At 48.3% G+C, this 20,853-nt stretch overlaps 1 protein-coding gene and 1 long non-coding RNA gene across 3 annotated transcripts in view; one reads left to right on the top strand and one right to left on the bottom strand.

Annotated features, from left to right (window-relative positions):
- LOC118360644 (ER membrane protein complex subunit 1-like) overlaps positions 1–20,853 on the bottom strand; it is a 37,591-nt gene that overhangs the window by 8,111 nt on the left and 8,627 nt on the right. Inside the window, exons 11-20 of the mRNA XM_052484571.1 lie at positions 16,346–16,442; positions 15,992–16,108; positions 15,048–15,247; positions 8,525–8,674; positions 8,108–8,269; positions 7,719–7,838; positions 7,387–7,524; positions 4,498–4,671; positions 3,035–3,245; positions 109–193 (exon numbers count right to left, since the gene is read on the bottom strand). Of these exons, the coding sequence (XP_052340531.1) occupies positions 109–193; positions 3,035–3,245; positions 4,498–4,671; positions 7,387–7,524; positions 7,719–7,838; positions 8,108–8,269; positions 8,525–8,674; positions 15,048–15,247; positions 15,992–16,108; positions 16,346–16,442 (1,454 nt within the window). The remainder of the gene's footprint in view (positions 1–108; positions 194–3,034; positions 3,246–4,497; positions 4,672–7,386; positions 7,525–7,718; positions 7,839–8,107; positions 8,270–8,524; positions 8,675–15,047; positions 15,248–15,991; positions 16,109–16,345; positions 16,443–20,853) is intronic.
- Positions 13,235–14,730, top strand: LOC127913130 (uncharacterized). Of its 2 annotated transcripts, XR_008084820.1 has the most exons (4): positions 13,235–13,483; positions 13,528–13,659; positions 14,232–14,407; positions 14,496–14,730. It is a non-coding gene; the product is annotated as an uncharacterized LOC127913130 (long non-coding RNA). The 2 variants fall into 2 exon arrangements; XR_008084819.1 differs by lacking the exon at positions 14,496–14,730 and having other exon boundaries at positions 14,232–14,489.

Below are 20,853 nucleotides of genomic sequence, written 5' to 3'. Positions count from 1 at the left end.
GCAACAGAAAATGAAAAATGAGGGTTTGTTGTTGGACCAGGTATTCCCTCCCTGTTTCAGTTCATTTTCTTCCATTTGGTGCCAAATGAACGTGGCGTTGGTACTAACCGGCTGTGTTCAGTGACGACCTCTGGTCTCCGTGGATCCAGGAACATCTTGGGGAGAGACAAGATGGCTCCTGATGGTAAGCCCACTTTGAGAAAGACATATCCAGAGAAAAAATAGAGTTATGATGCAGATAGATATGGTGCTGAAAGATCCACTCCCCCCCTCCATTCATCCTCCCATCCATTCACCCACCCACCCCTCCATCCATCCATTCACCCATCCATCCTTCCATCCATTCACCCACCCACCCACCCCTCCATCCTCCCATCCATCCTTCCATCCTCCCATCCATTCACCCACCCACCACTCCATTCATCCTCCCATCCATCCTCCCATCCATTCACCCACCCACCCCTCCATCCATCCATTCTCCCACCCTTCCATCCATCCATTCACCCACCCATCCACCCCTCCATCCATCCATCCTCCCATCCATTCTCCCACCCTTCCATCCATCCATTCACCCACCCACCCACCCCTCCATCCATCCATCCTCCCATCCATTCTCCCACCCTTCCATCCATCCATCCATTCACCCACCCCTCCATCCATTCTCCCACCCACACGTCCGTCCATCCATGCATCCACCCACCCCTCCATCCATTCTCCCACTCACACGTCCGTCCATCCATGCATCCACCCACCCCTCCATCCATCCACCCACCCCTCCATCCATTCTCCCACCCCTCCAACCATTCTCCCACCCCTCCATCCATCCACCCACCCCTCCAACCATTCTCCCACCCCTCCATCCATCCACCCACCCCTCCATCCATCCACCCACCCCTCCACCCACCCCTCCATCCATCCATTCTACCACCCCTCCATCCATTCTCCCACCCCTCCATCCATTCTCCCACCCCTCCAACCATTCTCCCACCCCTCCATCCATCCACCCCCATCCATCCACCCACCCCTCCATCCATCCACCCACCCTCCATCCATCCACCCACCCCTCCATCCATCCATCCATTCTACCACCCCTCCATCCATGCTCCCACCCCTCCATCCATTCTCCCACCCCTCCATCCATTCTACCACCCCTCCATCCATTCTCCCACCCCTCCATCCATTCTCCCACCCCTCCATCCATCCACCCACCCCTCCATCCATTCTCCCACCCCTCCATCCATTATCCCACCCCTCCATCCATTATCCCACCCCTCCATCCATCCACCCACCCCTCCATCCATTCTCCCACCCCTCCATCCATTCTCCCACCCCTCCATCCATTCTCCCACCCCTCCATCCATTCTCCCACCCCTCCATCCATTCTCCCACCCCTCCATCCATTCTCCCACCCCTCCATCCATCTATCCATCCTCCCACCCACCCGTTCATCCATCCTCCCACCCACCCGTTCATCCATCCATCCATCCATCCTCCCACCCGTTCATCCATCCATTCTCCCACCCCTCCAACCATTCTCCCACCCCTCCATCCATCCACCCACCCCTCCATCCATCCACCCACCCCTCCATCCATCCATTCTCCCAAAACTCCATCCATTCTACCACCCCTCCATCCATTCTCCCACCCCTCCATCCATCCACCCACCCCTCCATCCATTCTCCCACCCCTCCATCCATCCACCCACCCCTCCATCCATTCTCCCACCCCTCCATCCATCCTCCCACCCCTCCATCCATCCTCCCACCCCTCCATCCATTCTCCCACCCCTCCATCCATCCACCCACCCCTCCATCCATTATCCCACCCCTCCATGCATCCACCCACCCATCCATCCATTCTCCCACCCCTCCATCCATTCTCCCACCCCTCCATCCATCCACCCACCCCTCCATCCATTCTCCCACCCCTCCATCCATCTATCCATCCTCCCACCCACCCGTTCATCCATCCTCCCACCCACCCGTTCATCCATCCATCCATCCTCCCACCCGTTCATCCATCCATCCTCCCACCCGTTCATCCATCCATTCTCCCACCCCTCCAACCATTCTCCCACCCCTCCATCCATCCACCCACCCCTCCATCCATCCACCCACCCCTCCATCCATCCATTCTCCCAAAACTCCATCCATTCTACCACCCCTCCATCCATTCTCCCACCCCTCCATCCATCCACCCACCCCTCCATCCATTCTCCCACCCCTCCATCCATTCTCCCACCCCTCCATCCATCTATCCATCCTCCCACCCACCCGTTCATCCATCCTCCCACCCGTTCATCCATCCATTCTCCCACCCCTCCAACCATTCTCCCACCCCTCCATCCATCCACCCACCCCTCCATCCATCCACCCACCCCTCCATCCATCCATTCTCCCAAAACTCCATCCATTCTACCACCCCTCCATCCATTCTCCCACCCCTCCATCCATCCACCCACCCCTCCATCCATTCTCCCACCCCTCCATCCATCCACCCACCCCTCCATCCATTCTCCCACCCCTCCATCCATCCTCCCACCCCTCCATCCATTCTCCCACCCCTCCATCCATTCTCCCACCCCTCCATCCATTCTCCCACCCCTCCATCCATCCACCCACCCCTCCATCCATTATCCCACCCTCCATGCATCCACCCACCCATCCATCCATTCTCCCACCCCTCCATCCATTCTCCCACCCCTCCATCCATCCACCCACCCTCCATCCATTCTCCCACCCCTCCATCCATTCTCCCACCCCTCCATCCATCTATCCATCCTCCCACCCACCCGTTCATCCATCCTCCCACCCACCCGTTCATCCATCCATCCATCCTCCCACCCGTTCATCCATCCATTCTCCCACCCACCCACCCACCCCTCCTCTCATCCATTCTCCCTCCCACCCACCCCTCCATCCATCCTCCCACCCACCCGTTCATCCATCCATTCTCCCAACCACCCACCCCTCCATCCATCCCACCCATTCTCCTACACACAGTCCATCTATCCACCCACCCCTCCTATACTGACCCAGGAGATGTCTAGAGGTGATGCCCTTCTCAGTGAGTGTAGCCTCCATAGTGGTGATGGGAGAGGGGAAGATGTAGGTCTGCTGTAGGACCTGGGGCAGATGGGGTCTGTCCAGACTACTGAACACGGTGCTGTTATACAGCTCTGTCCCTTCAAACAGCTCCAGCACACTGAACTCATTACGCCTGGACTTGGTGTTCCAGTACTCATACTGTGGAGAGGGAAGGAGAGAAAATGGTGAGGGTTAAGGCAGCAGTTCATTAACCTTTTTCTCAAAACAGAAATCATCTTTGGAACATTTGCGACCATAACTACTACTTCTACGGTTGCTGTTGCAACTACTGCTTCAACAACTACTGCTACAACAACTACTGCTACAACTACTACTGCTACAACAACTACTACTGCTACAACAACTACTACTGCTACAACAACTACTGCTACAACAACTACTGCTACAACAACTACTGCTACAACAACTACTGCTACAACAACTACTGCTACAACAACTACTACTGTTGCAACTACTACCACCACCACCACTACTACTGCTACTACCACCACTACTACTACTACTGGTACTACTGCTACTACTACTGGTACTACTACTACTGGTACTAATACTACTACTGCTACTGGTACTACTACTACTACTACCACTGGTACTACTACTAGTACTACTACTACTACTAGTACTACTACTGGTACTACTACTGGTACTACTGCTACTACTACTGGTACTACTACTACTGGTACTACTACTACTACTGGTACTACTACTACTACTACTACTACTACTACTGCTGGTACTACTGCTGGTACTACTACTACTACTGGTACTACTACTACTACTGGTACTACTACTACTACTACTGCTGGTACTACTACTACTACTGGTACTACTACTACTACTGGTACTACTACTACCACTACTACTGGTACTACTACTGCTACTACTACTGGTACTACTGCTACTACTACTACTGCTACTACTACTGGTACTACTGCTACTACTACTGGTACTACTACTACTGGTACTACTACTACTACTGGTACTACTACTACTACTACTACCACTGGTACTACTACTAGTACTACTACTGGTACTACTACTACTACTGGTACTACTGCTACTACTACTGGTACTACTACTACTGGTACTACTACTACTACTGGTACTGCTGGTACTACTACTACTACTACTACTACTGCTGGTACTACTACTACTACTACTACTGGTACTACTACTGCTGGTAAGTACTACTGGTACTACTACTACTACTACTGGTACTACTACTACTACTGGTACTACTACTACTACCACTACTACTGGTACTACTACTGCTACTACTACTACTGCTACCACCACCACTACTGGTACTACTACTACTACTGGTACTACTACTACTACTACTACTACTACCACCACCACTACTGGTACTACTACTACTACTACTACTCACCACCACCCAGTTCTCAGAGTGGACAAAGTGTACGGGCCCCCTGGCCTTCCTCTGGACGGCTTCATGGATGATGCGTCCAGTCACACCGTCGACCAGGAACACGCCCACGAAGGCCCGCTCAGGGTGGGTGTCTGTACTCTCTGTCACCACTGCCAGCAGGTTAGGGTTCAGGTACTGTGGTGAGAAAACGAAAGACACTGTTATATTCAGGTCCGCACACAATATTACTACTTTATTAATTCCAAAAACCTTTGTATTTTGCACTTGTGAAATATTAAAAAGTTCAACTTTTGGTGCCAGTTTTTAAACTTTTAATTTAAAAAAAACAGTCTAGGACTGGATCTGGGAAACCATACTTTAATTTGTAATTGTTGAGAGTGGACCCTGTAGTTTACTAGTACGTAGAGCTGTCATTACCTTGTAGAGAACACTACGGTCTCCCATCACTCTGCCCTGAGAGTGGACCCTGTAGTTTACTAGTACCTAGAGCTGTCATTACCTTGTAGAGAACACTACGGTCTCCCATCACTCTGCCCTGAGAGTGGACCCTGTAGTTTACTAGTACGTAGAGCTGTCATTACCTTGTAGAGAACACTACGGTCTCCCATCACTCTGCCCTGAGAGTGGACCCTGTAGTTTACTAGGTACGTAGAGCTGTCATTACCTTGTAGAGAACACTACGGTCTCCCATCACTCTGCCCTGAGAGTGGACCCTGTAGTTTACTAGGTACGTAGAGCTGTCATTACCTTGTAGAGAACACTACGGTCTCCCATCACTCTGCCCTGAGAGTGGACCCTGTAGTTTACTAGGTACGTAGAGCTGTCATTACCTTGTAGAGAACACTACGGTCTCCCATCACTCTGCCCTGAGAGTGGACCCTGTAGTTTACTAGTACGTAGAGCTGTCATTACCTTGTAGAGAACACTACGGTCTCCCATCACTCTGCCCTGAGAGTGGACCCTGTAGTTTACTAGGTACGTAGAGCTGTCATTACCTTGTAGAGAACACTACGGTCTCCCATCACTCTGCCCTGAGAGTGGACCCTGTAGTTTACTAGTACCTAGAGCTGTCATTACCTTGTAGAGAACACTACGGTCTCCCATCACTCTGCCCTGAGAGTGGACCCTGTAGTTTACTAGTACGTAGAGCTGTCATTACCTTGTAGAGAACACTACGGTCTCCCATCACTCTGCCCTGAGAGTGGACCCTGTAGTTTACTAGGTACGTAGAGCTGTCATTACCTTGTAGAGAACACTACGGTCTCCCATCACTCTGCCCTGAGAGTGGACCCTGTAGTTTACTAGGTACGTAGAGCTGTCATTACCTTGTAGAGAACACTACGGTCTCCCATCACTCTGCCCTGAGAGTGGACCCTGTAGTTTACTAGTACCTAGAGCTGTCATTACCTTGTAGAGAACACTACGGTCTCCCATCACTCTGCCCTGAGAGTGGACCCTGTAGTTTACTAGTACGTAGAGCTGTCATTACCTTGTAGAGAACACTACGGTCTCCCATCACTCTGCCCTGAGAGTGGACCCTGTAGTTTACTAGGTACGTAGAGCTGTCATTACCTTGTAGAGAACACTACGGTCTCCCATCACTCTGCCCTGAGAGTGGACCCTGTAGTTTACTAGGTACGTAGAGCTGTCATTACCTTGTAGAGAACACTACGGTCTCCCATCACTCTGCCCTGAGAGTGGACCCTGTAGTTTACTAGTACGTAGAGCTGTCATTACCTTGTAGAGAACACTACGGTCTCCCATCACTCTGCCCTGAGAGTGGACCCTGTAGTTTACTAGTACGTAGAGCTGTCATTACCTTGTAGAGAACACTACGGTCTCCCATCACTCTGCCCTGAGAGTGGACCCTGTAGTTTACTAGGTACGTAGAGCTGTCATTACCTTGTAGAGAACACTACGGTCTCCCATCACTCTGCCCTGAGAGTGGACCCTGTAGTTTACTAGTACGTAGAGCTGTCATTACCTTGTAGAGAACACTACGGTCTCCCATCACTCTGCCCTGAGAGTGGACCCTGTAGTTTACTAGTACGTAGAGCTGTCATTACCTTGTAGAGAACACTACGGTCTCCCATCACTCTGCCCTGAGAGTGGACCCTGTAGCTTACTAGTACGTAGAGCTGTCATTACCTTGTAGAGAACACTACGGTCTCCCATCACTCTGCCCTGAGAGTGGACCCTGTAGTTTACTAGTACGTAGAGCTGTCATTACCTTGTAGAGAACACTACGGTCTCCCATCACTCTGCCCTGAGAGTGGACCCTGTAGTTTACTAGGTACGTAGAGCTGTCATTACCTTGTAGAGAACACTACGGTCTCCCATCACTCTGCCCTGAGAGTGGACCCTGTAGTTTACTAGTACGTAGAGCTGTCATTACCTTGTAGAGAACACTACGGTCTCCCATCACTCTGCCCTGAGAGTGGACCCTGTAGTTTACTAGTACGTAGAGCTGTCATTACCTTGTAGAGAACACTACGGTCTCCCATCACTCTGCCCTGAGAGTGGACCCTGTAGCTTACTAGTACGTAGAGCTGTCATTACCTTGTAGAGAACACTACGGTCTCCCATCACTCTGCCCTGAGAGTGGACCCTGTAGTTTACTAGGTACGTAGAGCTGTCATTACCTTGTAGAGAACACTACGGTCTCCCATCACTCTGCCCTGAGAGTGGACCCTGTAGTTTACTAGTACCTAGAGCTGTCATTACCTTGTAGAGAACACTACGGTCTCCCATCACTCTGCCCTGAGAGTGGACCCTGTAGTTTACTAGGTACGTAGAGCTGTCATTACCTTGTAGAGAACACTACAGTCTCCCATCACTCTGCCCTGAGAGTGGGCCCTGTAGTTTACTAGTACATAGAGCTGTCATTACCTTGTAGAGAACACTACGGTCTCCCATCACTCTGCCCTGAGAGTGGACATGCTCGTTGGGTCTCTTCCCATTGACTGCTACTATCTTCTGAACCTCTGTAGGAAGGATCACCTCCCAGATCCGCTCTGTGGACAGGTCCTGGATGAACACACACACACACACATTTAATGTCACAAACACACACAATGAATGTCACATTCACGCAGACACACACAAACGAATGTTCCATGCTCGCACACACACACACACACACACACACACACACACACACACACACACACACACACACACACACACACACACACACACACACACACACAGTGTTAAGTCACCTTGCGCAGCCTGAATCCAGACAGGTTTCCCTGATCTGAGCGGATCAGGTAGAAGAAGATGGAGGAGGCCTTCTCCTGGAGCTGCTGCAGGACGTTCTTAGTGGAGGGGAAGGCTGTCACCTGGAGGGAGGGAGGGAGGGAGGGAGGGAGGGAGGGAGGGGGGAGGGAGGGAGGGAGGGAGGGAGGGAGGGAGGGAGGGAGGGAGGGGGAGGAGGGAGGGAGGGAGGGAGGGAGGGAGGGAGGGAGGGCAATCATTATGAGACAGAATAATTAGTGCTCAGTAATCAGCTATGAGGTTCAGTCAACGAGAACAGGTAAATTAGAAAACATTGGTGAAAATCTCTCCCACAATGCACCAGAAGTGTCATTTTATTTTCCACCGACGTTACCTTGTATTGGTCGTCGACCAGCAACAGGACCTTGGCGTAGTCCTGGTCTATAACAGGTAGTAGCAGTGACTGGAGGACGGGGCGGGGCAGGGCCGGCGGGGCGATGTGACTCTTCCTGCCAAATATGGGGTTGAACACATGCAGGGAGGCCAGGCCAGTGTCCTGGGGGGGGAAGCAAAATATTTTGATTTCACCCAAAATTACATCAAGTCGGAAAAGGGGCAGCCCTGCATAGCTATGTAAACACTTGGGACCTAAATCCTACTGAGATGCTTTAACTGTGTATTTTTCATGTTCAAGATCAAATAACTAAGTTAATTTGTCATATGTAATAAATAATTTATAATAATTTAACAAATAAAAACACCCACAGAATGGTGTTGTAAGGACTAGTTCGCAACACGGTGTTGTTCCTACCTTATCCTTGATGAGCAGAGTGCATTGTGGGGGATGGGGGAAGTGAGCGGTGGTCCTCTGGACGATCAGTTTGAAAACTGCGTTGGGCTGGACATTCTCCAGGTAGTGCTTCCACAGAATAGAGCCTGACTTGCTGTCGATGCCAAACAGCTGAGACCAAACGAAGATAAAAAAAGATGTCCTTCAGCTAAATAGGAGTGGCCTACAAAGTATGACTCAATGATCTCATTGGCTGAGATGAACGTGCTGTGAAACAACCAAAACATTCCAATAGTTTACTCATCGATAGCACAACAAAAATTAAAACAAGACATTCAGAGCATATAGAGCTTGTGTTACTATGACGACTGAAGTGACAACATCCAGCATAGTGTCACCCAAGTAATCCAAGGGATGTCAAAGCTCAATCCAATTTTGTTTTCTAATACCATAAAACTATACTTAACAAAAAATATTTTAAAAAACACAACATGGAACAATTTCTAAAGATTTTAATGAGTTACAGTTCATTGAAGGAAATCAAGTCAATTGAAATAAATCCATTAGGTCCCTAATCTACGGATTTCACATGACTGGGAATACAGATTGGTCACTGAAACATTAAAAAAAAACGTAAAGTCGTGGATCAGAAAACCAGTCAGTATCTGGTGTGGATCAGAAAACCAGTCAGTATCTGGTGTGGATCAGAAAACCAGTCAGTATCTGGTGTGGATCAGAAAACCAGTCAGTATCTGGTGTGGATCAGAAAACCAGTCAGTATCTGGTGTGGATCAGAAAACCAGTCAGTATCTGGTGTGGATCAGAAAACCAGTCAGTATCTGGTGTGGATCAGAAAACCAGTCACTATCTGGTGTGGGATCAGAAAACCAGTCACTATCTGGTGTGGGATCAGAAAACCAGTCACTATCTGGTGTGGGATCAGAAAACCAGTCACTATCTGGTGTGGGATCAGAAAACCAGTCACTATCTGGTGTGGGATCAGAAAACCAGTCAGTATCTGGTGTGGATCAGAAAACCAGTCAGTATCTGGTGTGGATCAGAAAACCAGTCAGTATCTGGTGTGGATCAGAAAACCAGTCAGTATCTGGTGTGGATCAGAAAACCAGTCAGTATCTGGTGTGGATCAGAAAACCAGTCAGTATCTGGTGTGGATCAGAAAACCAGTCAGTATCTGGTGTGGATCAGAAAACCAGTCAGTATCTGGTGTGGGATCAGAAAACCAGTCAGTATCTGGTGTGGGATCAGAAAACCAGTCAGTATCTGGTGTGGGATCAGAAAACCAGTCAGTATCTGGTGTGGATCAGAAAACCAGTCAGTATCTGGTGTGGATCAGAAAACCAGTCAGTATCTGGTGTGGATCAGAACACCAGTCAGTATCTGGTGTGGATCAGAACACCAGTCAGTATCTGGTGTGGATCAGAACACCAGTCAGTATCTGGTGTGGATCAGAACACCAGTCAGTATCTGGTGTGGATCAGAAAACCAGTCAGTATCTGGTGTTGATCAGAAAACCAGTCAGTATCTGGTGTGGATCAGAAAACCAGTCAGTATCTGGTGTGACCAGAAAACCAGTCAGTATCTGGTGTGGATCAGAAAACCAGTCAGTATCTGGTGTGGATCAGAAAACCAGTCAGTATCTGGTGTGGATCAGAAAACCAGTCAGTATCTGGTGTGGATCAGAAAACCAGTCAGTATCTGGTGTGGATCAGAACAGTATCCATCAGAACACCAGTCAGTATCTGGTGTGGATCAGAAAACCAGTCAGTATCTGGTGTGGATCAGAAAACCAGTCAGTATCTGGTGTGGATCAGAAAACCAGTCAGTATCTGGTGTGGGATCAGAAAACCAGTCAGTATCTGGTGTGGGATCAGAAAACCAGTCAGTATCTGGTGTGGGATCAGAAAACCAGTCAGTATCTGGTGTGGGATCAGAAAACCAGTCAGTATCTGGTGTGGGATCAGAAAACCAGTCAGTATCTGGTGTGGGATCAGAAAACCAGTCAGTATCTGGTGTGGGATCAGAAAACCAGTCAGTATCTGGTGTGGGATCAGAAAACCAGTCAGTATCTGGTGTGGGATCAGAAAACCAGTCAGTATCTGGTGTGGGATCAGAAAACCAGTCAGTATCTGGTGTGGGATCAGAAAACCAGTCAGTATCTGGTGTGGATCAGAAAACCAGTCAGTATCTGGTGTGGATCAGAAAACCAGTCAGTATCTGGTGTGGATCAGAAAACCAGTCATATCTGGTGTGGGATCAGAAAACCAGTCAGTATCTGGTGTGGATCAGAAAACCAGTCAGTATCTGGTGTGGATCAGAAAACCAGTCAGTATCTGGTGTGGATCAGAAAACCAGTCAGTATCTGGTGTGGATCAGAAAACCAGTCAGTATCTGGTGTGGATCAGAAAACCAGTCAGTATCTGGTGTGGGATCAGAAAACCAGTCAGTATCTGGTGTGGATCAGAAAACCAGTCAGTATCTGGTGTGGATCAGAAAACCAGTCAGTATCTGGTGTGGATCAGAAAACCAGTCAGTATCTGGTGTGGATCAGAAAACCAGTCAGTATCTGGTGTGGATCAGAAAACCAGTCAGTATCTGGTGTGGATCAGAAAACCAGTCAGTATCTGGTGTGGATCAGAAAACCAGTCAGTATCTGGTGTGGATCAGAAAACCAGTCAGTATCTGGTGTGGATCAGAAAACCAGTCAGTATCTGGTGTGGATCAGAAAACCAGTCAGTATCTGGTGTGGATCAGAAAACCAGTCAGTATCTGGTGTGGATCAGAAAACCAGTCAGTATCTGGTGTGGATCAGAAAACCAGTCAGTATCTGGTGTGGATCAGAAAACCAGTCAGTATCTGGTGTGGATCAGAAAACCAGTCAGTATCTGGTGTGGATCAGAAAACCAGTCAGTATCTGGTGTGGATCAGAAAACCAGTCAGTATCTGGTGTGGATCAGAAAACCAGTCAGTATCTGGTGTGGATCAGAAAACCAGTCAGTATCTGGTGTGGATCAGAAAACCAGTCAGTATCTGGTGTGGATCAGAAAACCAGTCAGTATCTGGTGTGGATCAGAAAACCAGTCAGTATCTGGTGTGGATCAGAAAACCAGTCAGTATCTGGTGTGGATCAGAAAACCAGTCAGTATCTGGTGTGGATCAGAAAACGAGTCAGTATCTGGTGTGGATCAGAAAACCAGTCAGTATCTGGTGTGGATCAGAAAACCAGTCAGTATCTGGTGTGGATCAGAAAACCAGTCAGTATCTGGTGTGGATCAGAAAACCAGTCAGTATCTGGTGTGGATCAGAAAACCAGTCAGTATCTGGTGTGGATCAGAAAACCAGTCAGTATCTGGTGTGGATCAGAAAACCAGTCAGTATCTGGTGTGGATCAGAAAACCAGTCAGTATCTGGTGTGATCCCCATTTGCCTCATGCAGCGTGACACATCTGTTCTTTACCCCTTTTTTTCTCAACCAATTCTGTGGCTTCCAATTGGTAGTTACAGTCTTGTCTCATCGCTGCAACTCCCGTACGGACTCGGGAGAGGCGAAGGTCGAGAGCCGTGCGTCCTCCGAAACACAACCCAACCAAGATGCACTTCTTCTTGACGCAATGCCCGCTTAACCCAGAAGCCGCACCAATGTGTCGGAGGAAACACTGTACACCTGGCGACGTGGTCAGCGTGCAATGCGCCCGGCCCGCCACAGGAGTCACTAGTGTGCGATGAGACAAGGATATCCCTGCCGGCAAAGCCCTCCCTAACCTGGATGACGTTGGGCTAATTGTGCTTCGCCCCATGGACCTCCCGGTCACGGCCGGCTGTGACAGAGCCTGGGCTCGAACCCAGAGTCTCTGGTGGCACAGCTAGCACTGCGATGCAGTGCCTTAGACCACTGCGCCACCAAGGAGGCACGCACGTCACATCTCCTTCACATAGAGTTGATCAGACTGTTGATTGTGGCCTGTGGCATGTTATCCCACTCTTCAATGGCTGTACGAAGTTGCTGGAGTACACGTCAATCCAGAGCATCCCAAACATGCTCAATGGGTGACATGTCTGGTGAGTATGCAGACAACGGATCCAGGAATTGTGTACAGATCCGTGTGACAGAGGGCTGTGCATTATCATGCTGAAACATGAGGTGATGTCGGTGGATGAATGGCATGACAACGGGCCTCGGGATCTTGCCACGGTATCTTTGTGCAATCAAATTGCCATCGAGAAAATGCAATTGTGTTCGTTGTCCGTAGCTTATACCTGCCCATACCATAACCCCATCGCCACCACGGGGCACTCTGTTCACAACTCGCCCACACACATGGGTCTGCGGCTGTTTGGCCGGTTGGACGTACTGACAAATTCTCTAAAAACAACGGAGGCGGCTTATGGTAGATAAATGAACATTCAATTTTCTGGCAACATTTTTTAGAGAAATAAGCTTTTTTTGTGCATATGTTACAATTCTGGGATATTTTAATAATTTAGCACGCCCAATTTTTCAGTTTTTGATTTGTTAAAAAAGTTTGAAATATCCAATAAATGTCGTTCCACTTCATGATTGTGTCCCACTTGTTGTTGATTCTTAACAAAAAAATACAGTTTTATATCTTTATGTTTGAAGCCTGAAATGTGACAAAAGGTCGCAAAGTTCAAGGGGGCCGAATACTTTCGCAAGGCACTGTATATATATATATATATATATATATATATATATATAAAATATGGGGCAATTTAGATACATGCGCACACATTTTCCCAGTGTGGGCCTTGTGTTCTAACTATGTTTTTTTGTTTTACATTTGAGTACTCAAGTAAAACAAATGTATAATAATACATACATACACACGTTTTCAAAAAGTCTAAACATTTATGAGCCTCATTAGGACTATAGTAAAGTGCTACCAATGTTGGTGCCGAGGTCAACAGACAGTAGATCCCATCCAGCCCAATGTTGGTGCCGAGGTCAACAGACAGTAGATCCCATCCCGCCCAATGTTGGTGCCGAGGTCAACAGACAGTAGATCCCATCCAGCCCAATGTTGGTGCCGAGGTCAACAGACAGTAGATCCCATCCAGCCCAATGTTGGTGCTGATGTCGACAGACAGTAGATCCCATCCAGCCCAATGTTGGTGCCGAGGTCAACAGACAGTAGATCCCATCCAGCCCAATGTTGGTGCAGAGGTCAACAGACAGTAGATCCCATCCAGCCCAATGTTGGTGACGATGTCGACAGACAGTAGATCCCATCCAGCCCAATGTTGGTGCTGTGGTCAACAGACAGTAGATCCCATCCAGCCCAATGTTGGTGCCGATGTCGACAGACAGTAGATCCCATCCAGCCCAATGTTGGTGCCGATGTCGACAGACAGTAGATCCCATCCAGCCCAATGTTGGTGCTGTGGTCAACAGACAGTAGATCCCATCCAGCCCAATGTTGGTGCTGATGTCGACAGACAGTAGATCCCATCCAGCCCAATGTTGGTGCCGAGGTCAACAGACAGTAGATCCCATCCATCCCAATGTTGGTGCTGCGGTCAACAGACAGTAGATCCCATCCAGCCCAATGTTGGTGCTGAGGTCAACAGACAGTAAATCCCATCCAGCCCAATGTTGGTGCTGTGGTCAACAGACAGTAGATCCCATCCAGCCCAATGTTGGTGCCGAGGTCAACAGACAGTATATCCCATCCAGCCCAATGTTGGTGCCGAGGTCAACAGACAGTAGATCCCATCCAGCCCAATGTTGGTGCCGAGGTCAACAGACAGTAGATCCCATCCAGCCCAATGTTGGTGCCGAGGTCAACAGACAGTAGATCCCATCCAGCCCAATGTTGGTGCCGAGGTCAACAGACAGTAGATCCCATCCAGCCCAATGTTGGTGCCGAGGTCAACAGACAGTAGATCCCATCCAGCCCAATGTTGGTGCTGTGGTCAACAGACAGTAGATCCCATCCAGCCCAATGTTGGTGCCGAGGTCAACAGACAGTAGATCCCATCCAGCCCAATGTTGGTGCCGAGGTCAACAGACAGTAGATCCCATCCAGCCCAATGTTGGTGCTGAGGTCAACAGACAGTAGATCCCATCCAGCCCAATGTTGGTGCTGTGGTCAACAGACAGTAGATCCCATCCAGCCCAATGTTGGTGCTGAGGTCAACAGACAGTAGATCCCATCCAGCCCAATGTTGGTGCTGAGGTCAACAGACAGTAGATCCCATCTAAAATGTTTTTAACCAGGTAGTTTCTCACCTTCTGCCAACTACACACACACACACACACACACACACACACACATATACACACACACACATACACACACACTCGCTCTCTCTGGCTCACCTTCCCCGACGCCATGACCCCCCTTCGTCTCATCTTCCGAGGCCGTGACCCCCCTCGTCTCATCTTCCGAGGCCGTGACCCTCCCCTCCCCTTACCTTCCGAGGCCGTGACCCCCCTTCGTCTTACCTTCCCCGAGGCCGTGACCCCCTTCGTATTACCTTCCCCGAGGCCGTGACCCCCTCGTCTTACCTTCCCAGAGGCCGTGACCATAACCATCATCTTCTGCAGGTTGAACTCATCCCTGGACAACGTTTCTATGGTGACCTCGTTCTTAACCTGGCCGTGGGGTTTACGGGCTTCGTAGAACAGCTTCCACAGGTGGGCCAGCCAGGCCTGGAGCAGAATCACCTGGGATGACAGACGCTTCAGCACCATGGGGAATAACCCGTCTGTATGGGGGGGGCAGACACTTAACATGTTATGCATCTACAGTTCCAGTCACATCTTAATCCATTACATTCAAATTCATTGTCTGTTAGAAAGTGATGTGTTTCACGACAGCAGGCTGGATTCTATCTACAGGGACAATAAAATAACACCACCCACCCCCCACTGACGAGCACAAACTCATCTACGACGAAACACAAAACAAAATGCCAGATTACAAGAAACGGCAAAGCAACTAAACTTTTTATAGAAGGAGCTACTTTCGCTACTGATCCTACAACACAACACCTTCAAACACAAGCGAAAGCTCGCAGCGTTACCTTGAATGGCTGGATCCAAGAGCAGCAGTGAGAAAACCAAAGAGAGAGAGGGGGGCATGAAGCCGACGGAGGGTAACCACACATTCAGGAGTATTCATTTAGACATGGTCATTTAACCTTGTACGCTATCAGTTGTTGACAACAAATACAGGCAACAAAAATATATATATATATATAGACTTCCACAAAGAGATAAAACACATTAAAAGTGAAATACTTAGAATTAAAAAAATATATATATTTTTAAAAATGTTAAAATAAAACATAGATCTTTAGGGAATGACTAGGCATTGATAGTATTGTTTAGAGACAACTCCTTTTTTTGTGTGTTTCATCCTCGTCATTTTATTTATGTACGGTTGCTATGCTTGTTTTTAAGACGATTAAATTATTAATGTTAGTCAGGATTTCTTTGATGTTCTTTACCAGCTTTCTTGCCAAACTCCCCCTCCAGCTCCGCCTGGGTCCCAGTGAGTGGCAGGTCCACCATCTCCATGGTAACAACATCAGCAAGGGCCTCCTCTCTGGTCCATACCACACGTCCTGGAATCACAGGGGTTGGTTAGAAGCCTCGTCTAGTGTGTGTACCAGTGTGTGTGTACCAGTGTGTGTGTGTGTGTGTACCAGTGTGTGTGTGTATGTGTGTACCAGTGTGTGTGTGTGTGTGTGTGTGTACCAGTGTGTACTAGTGTGTGTGTGTGTACCTGTGTGTGTGTGTGTGTGTGTGTGTGTGTGTGTGTGTGTGTGTGTGTGTGTGTGTGTGTGTGTGTGTGTGTGTACCTGGCTGCTGTATGAAGGTGAGAGCATGGTCCTGTGTCTGCACGAGGACCCTGTAGCCCACAGAGTCGTCCTTCTTCAGGAAGGCATGAACGTACAGCTGGGGAGGGAACACGTCCGACTGTTACGGACCTCATTTAAACACCCGGCTTCTTGAACAAAAACAACACACCCATCTGACTGATTGATTTCCCTCTATCACCTCTACACAGGTATATTCCAACAGGTGATGGGTTGTCTCGGTGGGGCTCATGCCAGACTACTCTGTACCAGGGACTTGGTCAACATTGATGAGGGTCGGGGGCGGCAAAAAAAATCTGAACTCATCACGAGGAGCCGCAGTGGCTCGTGGGTCTGCGTACCCACATCCGTATACCCCCCACCCCCCATCCCCCCCGTCTTGACAGCCAAGAGAGGCATTTTGAATGTTTTAGAGGACATTTTTGTGCAATTCTATTCATTTTACCATGAGGCAGAGAGAAGTATTGGCATCTTTTAAATATGATGTCTGAGTGAGACTGAGTAACAAAATCAATAGGGGCGCCCCCGGCTGGTGAGTCGACCATGATTACAAGTTTAGATAGCTGATTGGCAATCCCCCCAAAACATGCTGATAATATCAGGTTAATTGGGCTAATTGACTGAGATAAGAGAAAAACTGCTGATGCACAACCACATGTTGAAATTGCACCTTGTGTACTCTATCTACTATTCTACCTAGCAACAGTAAGTTGAGACCCCGACTGAGTAAATTGATCAGAAGGCCTTAAAAAAAAATTTTTTAAGTGGGCCGTGGGTCGCATGGCAATCCATTTGCCCATCCCAGCTCTATAATCAATAGCAGCCCGCGGATAAATTCCCAAAGACCCCCCCCCAAAAAAACAGAACCAACTAAAATTAACCACTAAAATCTCCGCTGTCAAGAGGGGTTGCCGCGAAAATGTTTAGCTTGAAAGTTGGAAGTACGGATGTGGGTACGAGTTCTGATTTTTTTGTTGGCCTCCACTCACACCAAAGTTTCCAATCCCTACTCTATACTCCACTCCCAATCCCTACTCTATACTCTATACTCCACTCCCAATCCCTACTCTATACTCTATACTCCACTCCCAATCCCTACTCTATACTCCACTCCCAATCCCTACTCTATACTCCACTCCCAATCCCTACTCTATACTCCACTCCCAATCCCTACTCTATACTCCACTCCCAATCCCTACTCTATACTCCACTTCCAATCCCTACTCTATACTCCACTCCCAATCCCTACTCTATACTCCACTTCCAATCCCTACTCTATACTCTATACTCCACTTCCAATCCCTACTCTATACTCTATACTCCACTTCCAATCCCTACTCTATACTCCACTCCCAATCCCTACTCTATACTCTATACTCCACTCCCAATCCCTACTCTATACTCCACTCCCAATCCCTACTCTATACTCTATACTCCACTCCCAATCCCTACTCTATACTCTATACTCCACTCCCAATCCCTACTCTATACTCCACTCCCAATCCCTACTCTATACTCCACTTCCAATCCCTACTCTATACTCCACTCCCAATCCCTACTCTATACTCTATACTCCACTCCCAATCCCTACTCTATACTCCACTCCCAATCCCTACTCTATACTCTATACTCCACTCCCAATCCCTACTCTATACTCTATACTCCACTCCCAATCCCTACTCTATACTCCACTCCCAATCCCTACTCTATACTCTATACTCCACTCCCAATCCCTACTCTATACTCTATACTCCACTCCCAATCCCTACTCTATACTCTATACTCCACTCCCAATCCCTACTCTATACTCCACTCCCAATCCCTACTCTATACTCTATACTCCACTCCCAATCCCTACTCTATACTCTACTCCCAATCCCTACTCTATACTCTATACTCCACTCCCAATCCCTACTCTATACTCCACTCCCAATCCCTACTCTATACTCCACTCCCAATCCCTACTCTATACTCCACTCCCAATCCCTACTCTATACTCTATACTCCACTCCCAATCCCTACTCTATACTCTATACTCCACTCCCAATCCCTACTCTATACTCTATACTCCACTCCCAATCCCTACTCTATACTCCACTCCCAATCCCTACTCTATACTCTATACTCCACTTCCAATCCCTACTCTATACTCCACTCCCTACTCTATACTCTATACTCCACTTCCACTCCCTACTCTATACTCCAATCCCTACTCTATACTCCACTTCCAATCCCTACTCTATACTCCACTTCCAATCCCTACTCTATACTCCACTTCCAATCCCTACTCTATACTCCACTCCCAATCCCTACTCTATACTCCACTTCCAATCCCTACTCTATACTCCTCCCAATCCCTACTCTATACTCCACTCCCAATCCCTACTCTATACTCCACTCCCAATCCCTACTCTATACTCCACTCCCAATCCCTACTCTATACTCCACTTCCAATCCCTACTCTATACTCCACTCCCAATCCCTACTCTATACTCCACTTCCAATCCCTACTCTATACTCCACTTCCAATCCCTACTCTATACTCCACTCCCAATCCCTACTCTATACTCCACTCCCAATCCCTACTCTATACTCACTCCCAATCCCTACTCTATACTCCACTCCCAATCCCTACTCTATACTCACTTCCAATCCCTACTCTATACTCCACTCCCAATCCCTACTCTATACTCCACTCCCAATCCCTACTCTATACTCCACTTCCAATCCCTACTCCATACTCCACTCCCAATCCCTACTCTATACTCCACTCCCAATCCCTACTCTATACTCCACTCCCAATCCCTACTCTATACTCTATACTCCACTCCCAATCCCTACTCTATACTCCACTCCCAATCCCTACTCTATACTCCACTCCCAATCCCTACTCTATACTCTATACTCCACTCCCAATCCCTACTCTATACTCTATACTCCACTCCCAATCCCTACTCTATACTCCACTCCCAATCCCTACTCTATACTCCACTCCCAATCCCTACTCTATACTCTATACTCCACTCCCAATCCCTACTCTATACTCCACTCCCAATCCCTACTCTATACTCTATACTCTATACTCCACTCCCAATCCCTACTCTATACTCTATACTCCACTCCCAATCCCTACTCTATACTCCACTCCCAATCCCTACTCTATACTCTATACTCCACTCCCAATCCCTACTCTATACTCCACTCCCAATCCCTACTCTATACTCTATACTCCACTCCCAATCCCTACTCTATACTCCACTCCCAATCCCTACTCTATACTCTATACTCCACTCCCAATCCCTACTCTATACTCTATACTCCACTCCCAATCCCTACTCTATACTCTATACTCCACTCCCAATCCCTACTCTATACTCTATACTCCACTCCCAATCCCTACTCTATACTCCACTCCCAATCCCTACTCTATACTCTATACTCCACTCCCAATCCCTACTCTATACTCTATACTCCACTCCCAATCCCTACTCTATACTCTATACTCCACTCCCAATCCCTACTCTATACTCCACTCCCAATCCCTACTCTATACTCCACTCCCAATCCCTACTCTATACTCTATACTCCACTTCCAATCCCTACTCTATACTCCACTCCCTACTCTATACTCTATACTCCACTCCCTACTCTATACTCTATACTCCACTTCCAATCCCTACTCTATACTCCACTCCCACTCCCTACTCTATACTCCACTCCCAATCCCTACTCTATACTCCACTCCCAATCCCTACTCTATACTCCACTTCCAATCCCTACTCTATACTCCACTCCCAATCCCTACTCTATACTCCACTCCCAATCCCTACTCTATACTCCACTCCCAATCCCTACTCTATACTCCACTTCCAATCCCTACTCTATACTCCACTCCCAATCCCTACTCTATACTCCACTTCCAATCCCTACTCTATACTCCACTCCCAATCCCTACTCTATACTCCACTCCCAATCCCTACTCTATACTCCACTCCCAATCCCTACTCTATACTCCACTCCCAATCCCTACTCTATACTCCACTCCCAATCCCTACTCTATACTCCACTTCCAATCCCTACTCTATACACTTCCAATCCCTACTCTATACTCCACTCCCAATCCCTACTCTATACTCCACTCCCAATCCCTACTCTATACTCCACTCCCAATCCCTACTCTATACTCCACTCCCAATCCCTACTCTATACTCCACTCCCAATCCCTACTCTATACTCCACTCCCAATCCCTACTCTATACTCCACTTCCAATCCCTACTCTATACTCCACTCCCAATCCCTACTCTATACCCACTCCCAATCCCTACTCTATACTCCACTTCCAATCCCTACTCTATACTCCACTTCCAATCCCTACTCTATACTCCACTCCCAATCCCTACTCTATACTCCACTCCCAATCCCTACTCTATACCCACTTCCAATCCCTACTCTATACTCCACTTCCAATCCCTACTCTATACTCCACTCC

Source organism: Oncorhynchus keta, chromosome 28 (assembly GCF_023373465.1).
Source record: "Oncorhynchus keta strain PuntledgeMale-10-30-2019 chromosome 28, Oket_V2, whole genome shotgun sequence".
NCBI lineage: Eukaryota > Metazoa > Chordata > Actinopteri > Salmoniformes > Salmonidae > Oncorhynchus > Oncorhynchus keta.
This window is presented reverse-complemented; position numbering and strand designations above follow the sequence as displayed.